This window comes from Geospiza fortis, unplaced genomic scaffold (assembly GCF_000277835.1).
Source record: "Geospiza fortis unplaced genomic scaffold, GeoFor_1.0 scaffold367, whole genome shotgun sequence".
Taxonomy (NCBI): domain Eukaryota; kingdom Metazoa; phylum Chordata; class Aves; order Passeriformes; family Thraupidae; genus Geospiza; species Geospiza fortis.
Genome location: NW_005054746.1, coordinates 107,717 through 112,345, shown reverse-complemented (window position 1 = coordinate 112,345; position 4,629 = coordinate 107,717). Strand labels below are relative to the sequence as shown.

The 4,629-nt window shown below is 68.1% G+C and overlaps 1 protein-coding gene across 1 annotated transcript in view; it reads right to left on the bottom strand.

The window, feature by feature from the left end:
• Positions 1-4,629, bottom strand: part of LOC102040298 (cullin-9) — a gene marked incomplete at its 3' end in the record, with an annotated part of 15,035 nt that overhangs the window by 2,160 nt on the left and 8,246 nt on the right. Inside the window, exons 8-20 of the mRNA XM_031065369.1 lie at positions 4,386-4,615; positions 4,021-4,247; positions 3,722-3,953; positions 3,226-3,331; positions 2,713-2,940; positions 2,458-2,548; positions 2,219-2,390; positions 1,944-2,049; positions 1,694-1,789; positions 1,435-1,610; positions 811-944; positions 555-731; positions 210-325 (exon numbers count right to left, since the gene is read on the bottom strand). Coding sequence (XP_030921229.1) covers positions 210-325; positions 555-731; positions 811-944; positions 1,435-1,610; positions 1,694-1,789; positions 1,944-2,049; positions 2,219-2,390; positions 2,458-2,548; positions 2,713-2,940; positions 3,226-3,331; positions 3,722-3,953; positions 4,021-4,247; positions 4,386-4,615 — 2,091 coding nt within the window. The remainder of the gene's footprint in view (positions 1-209; positions 326-554; positions 732-810; positions 945-1,434; positions 1,611-1,693; positions 1,790-1,943; positions 2,050-2,218; positions 2,391-2,457; positions 2,549-2,712; positions 2,941-3,225; positions 3,332-3,721; positions 3,954-4,020; positions 4,248-4,385; positions 4,616-4,629) is intronic.

Genomic DNA, 4,629 nt, shown 5'->3' with positions numbered 1-4,629 from the left:
CCTGACACCGGACCTGTCCCCTGGCCTGGCTGTCACTCCAGCCCTGCCAGGGTGGCAAGCGCAGCAGGGCTGTCCCCACATCGCTCCAGGCTCTGTGGAGGCCAGGTACAGCCCAGTGCCTTCCCCGTGGGCACTGCCAGACCCCACTCCCTGCTCCAACCACCCAGGGAAGGTCCCACACCCCTCCCAGTCAGCCCTCCAAGCTCTACCTGCTGCTGCACCACGCCACGCCAGCACTGCGAGATTCCCCACAGGCCTCTCGACTTCTCCACCACCACCTTTGCAGTCCTGGCCAACACCTCCTTGTTCTTCCCCTCCTTCCCACCTGCCAAGGGTCAACCTCAGGCTCAGTGTGGCTCCATGGGTAGGCCCCGCACACTGACCCACCACAGCAGGGCTGAGGGGATGCTGGGGAGGCACGGCCACTGCTGGGGCATGACCACAAGCCTTCCCTGGCTCAGGAGCCTCTGTGCCATGGGATGCTCCCCAGAGGAGCCCCATGGCCACAGCCTGGCCCTCTGCAGCAGCCCCAGGGCAGGGCAGCCCTGGCTCACCAGCTGCTCTGGTCTCCTCTGGCTCGGGGCCGCCGGGGTCCACGTGCACCAGGAGCTGGGTCAGGCGCCGCACGCAGGAACCAAGGGCGGCCCTGCGTCCCGGGCCATGGCGGGGCAGCTCCACGCTCTCCAGGTACTCACTCAGCAGCCAGGCCAGGGCACTGACACCATCAGGGCCTGCGAGGCCAAGCAGACTCAGAGCCGGGTGCCTCTGCCCGGGGCGCGGCACGGCTGGGTCCCGGAGAGCGCGGGCTACCTGGGCTGGTGATGCTCTGCACCAAGGGGTTCACCAGGGCCTCCCAGAACGTCCTGCCCAGTGCCCGGGCTGCCTCCTCGTCGGGAAGGAAGCGGTTGGCAAAGCCCTGCTCGTGCTGCAGCGCCCGGTTCAGTCTGCAACAGCGACCGGGCAGCGCTCGGTGCCAAGGGCCGGAGAACTCCCGTGGCAAAGCAGAGCCAGTGCTGGCTCCCTGCTCTGCCCTTTGCCAGGGCACCATGGCTTGCTGCCCCACTGGCCCCCAGCAGCCAGGGAGGGGGGCCAGTGGGGCCAGGGCCTGCCCCCAAAGGCCCTTGGGGCCCTCACAGCCCCTGCCAAAGGGGGGCTGTGCAGTGCTTGGGGCCACAAGATCCTGCTGTGCCTGGCCAACCTCTGCCAGGACGTGTCAGCCCCTGGGGGGACCAGCATCCTGCTCTGGGGGTTAGCCCAGCTTAAACCCAGATGAGCCCAAGGTGGCCCTGGCCAGGAAGGACCACTGGTGGCCAGGAAGGAGCAAGGGCCCCTCCCAACCAGCTGCTCCTTTCCCAGCCCTGCAGCCCCTCACAGGCTGCCAGCCATGTCCCCCCTGGGCCCTGGGACACCAGGCACAGCCAGGACACCACTCACCTGCCAAAGAGCTGCAGCAGCCGCCCCCGGTCTCGGCAGATCTCCTGGCTCCAGGCATGAGCCCGAGCAGTGCAGGAGAGGAACGTCCGCCGGCACAGCTGCTCCCTGAAGATGGGCCAGAAGGTGGGCTTGGGACCCAGCACCTCGATGCCACGCACACGTGTGTCAATGCCACCCTAGGGGACAGCGGGACCCTCAGATCCTGTGGTCCCGACGCCCCTCAGTGCCCGCTCCAGGCCCTGCCCCTGCTCCCCCCTACCTGCTGGCACCGCTTCACCCGGATCTGGATGACGGGCCAGAAGCGGGTCATGTTCTCCAGCAGGATCACTCTGCTGTCCGAGGGCAGGATGGTCACCTGCAGGGAGGCACTGAGCCCTCAGAGCTGCAGGCAGCCCAAGGAGGCTCCCACAGCGCAGCTCCTGCCATTCCCACCTGCCCGGGCCTCCCACCACAGCCAGAGCTGCACGGGGCACAGCAAGGAGCAGCCCGCCCCTCCCACGGGCACTCACCGCGTTGAGCTCCGTCCTGATGGTGGCAGGGCTGTCCCCGCCCAGCACCACCACCCTCGATGGCATGTAGCTGGAGTCCTCGCTGGCCACCAGCATGCTCAGCTCCCTGCACACACAACAAACACCATGGGGCTGCCCAGCCATGCCCGCCTCCTGCCCCAGCCCCACGCCCTGCCAGCCACGTCCCGCTGGCCCCAGGACAGAGCCACCGTGGCAGGGCTGGCACAGATCCCCAGAGCCCTCTCCTGCACACAGCCCTGCCGGCCCAGCCCCACCTGATCACCACTCCACACTGCATGTGCACAGTGATGAAGTGGGAGCCGGTGCTGCCGTTCGACTCCCAGTAGGTCTTGGGGTTCCTGTCCATGAGCTTGCTGGCCTGGTGCGAGTTGGAAGAGACCTGCACCTTCTCCCAGCACTTGTCCTCCCTCACCTCCATGCTGGAGCCTGTGGGCAGAGCACATGGAGCTTCCAGCCGCCAAGCCTGGGGTCAGCTCCCCCTGCCCGCGCTCACCTTGGCACAGGTTGTGCAGGAAGACATCAAAGAAGGGGATGCTGATGGGCTGGTGGCTCCGGCGGTGCTCCTCAATCTGTCCCAGCACCAGCTGGGGGATGGGGCAAGGCTCTTACCAGGGGCCCCGCGTCCTCCTCCCCTCAGCCCCCGCAGGGCTGTGCCAGGCACGGAGCACAAGGCCGTCCCTCAGCAGCAGGGACAGCCTGGTGCCCCCAGACCCAAATGCCCAGCACAGCCGTGCCTCCCCAGGCCCACCTGGATGCAGCCAGCCAAGATGCTGCTCGTCAGCTTCTTGTAGAGCCTGGCGAACTTCTCACACTCCGCCACCAGCTCCAGCAGGGCCGGCGCCAACGACGGCACCGAGCTGTGCTTTTCCAGGGCCTTGGACAGAGCCTCGTGGGTGCCCACGTGGCACATCACCACCACACAGTCCTTGCTGGCACTGCCCAGGCGGTGCAGGAAGCCAACGACCTCCTGCAGCACCTACTGAGACGCAGCCGTGAGCAGACGGGGCACTGCTGGCAGCTCCCAGGGCCCCAGCAGCCAGAGCTGCAGCTCCATTCCCCTCATCCCAACTCAGCAGCACCCACCAGAGCCTGGCCAGGCACAGCCACACGGGGCATGTGGCCACCAGGACACGGCCACCTCTCCCAGTGCCTGGGACACAAGGCCAGGCTGGGGCCACCAGCGGGGCCCTGCTCGCCCAGCCCGGCTGAGGCACAGCCAGCACAGCCACCCTGCCTGCCACGAGCCCCAGGGCCCCCTCACCTCCCAGCTGCTGCTGTGGGCGATCAGGAAGGACACACAGGGCTCCACACACTCATGCCAGGGCAGCACATCCTCCTGGTAACTCTCCAGGAACTTGTTCAGGATCCTGGGTGATGGAGGGGACCTGCTCAGTGTGGGCACAGGGACAGCAGGGCTACAGGCAGCCCTGCTTCCCTGCCCCACCTGGAAGGCACCTCTCAGGGACTGGGAACCGAGGCTCCCCTGGCACCTTGCACACCCCACCAGCACCCAGGCACGTCCTCTGCTGCCCCTGCATGTCCCCACCAGCACCAGGCACAGCTGCTGTGGGCCCACGTGGCCCCGTGCCCCAGCACACACCAACTGGCACCTGCCTACATGCTGGGGTGAGCCTGCCCCAGTGAAGAACAGCCCCACCAGGACCCACAAACATGCACTGGGTCTCCCCACCATGACCCCCAGCACACACACACCTCATGAGGGGGTCCCAGACCCCCCCCAGTCACCCTGCACCCACCTGAGGATGCTCAGGCTCACGGCCTTTTCTGTCCCCAGCAGCTCCAAGCTGCGCAGCAGCAGCCTGAAGCAGCTGTGGTCCTGCAGCAGCTGGCCCACCTGGCCAGAGGGAACGGGGCCTTGGCTGCACAGCTGCCGCTCCAGGGCCACCACCACCTCCTTGGACAGGCTGCCATCGTCCAGGCCACCCAGCAGCATCTGCACGCCCCTGGGGGCCAGCAGGAGCTCTGTGCCTGCCATGACAGGGACACGTGAGCCCAGCCCAGGCGCTCACGGAGTGCCAGCAGCCCCTCAGGGTGCTCTGCCCTGTGGGGCCAGGCAGCCCTGCCCGCGGCACCCGCGGGGCCGTGGCACGGGCAGGGTGGAGGGCCAGCCCTGGCTGGGGGCAGCCGCTGCTCTGCCCGGCCCTCCAGCAGCTCTGCAGCACCGCCAGCAGATCGCAGCTCGCCAGCTGCTCCGCCAGGCCCCGGTGCCCATCCATCAGCATGTTCACCACCAGCAGGCCGTTCTGCACCCCTGAGGAGCCCCTGCAGGGACACAGCCGTGCCACTCTCCTCACCCAGGCACACAGCCTCCCCTGCACCCACAAGCCACCTGCCCGCCCTGCCCGTCCTTCCCTCTGCAGATTCCCCCCAACCTCAGCCCTCTCCACGCTCTGCCCCTACCCTGGGACCCTCTGCATGGTGCTCAGGGCAGCAGGGATGCTGCTCAGCAGGCTGGCAGAGTCCTTGCTGGAGGCAGAGCCGATGCTGGCGAAGATCTCCCGCATCATCTGCGCGTCGCCGTGGTTCCAGGGCAAGCCCTTCCCGCCGGCGCCTCCCGGCTCAGCGTCCGCAGCTCCCACCAGCACCTTCAGGGCCTGCGAGGACGAGAGCGGCGCAGGGGGCAGCGGCCCCTCCACCCCGCCCG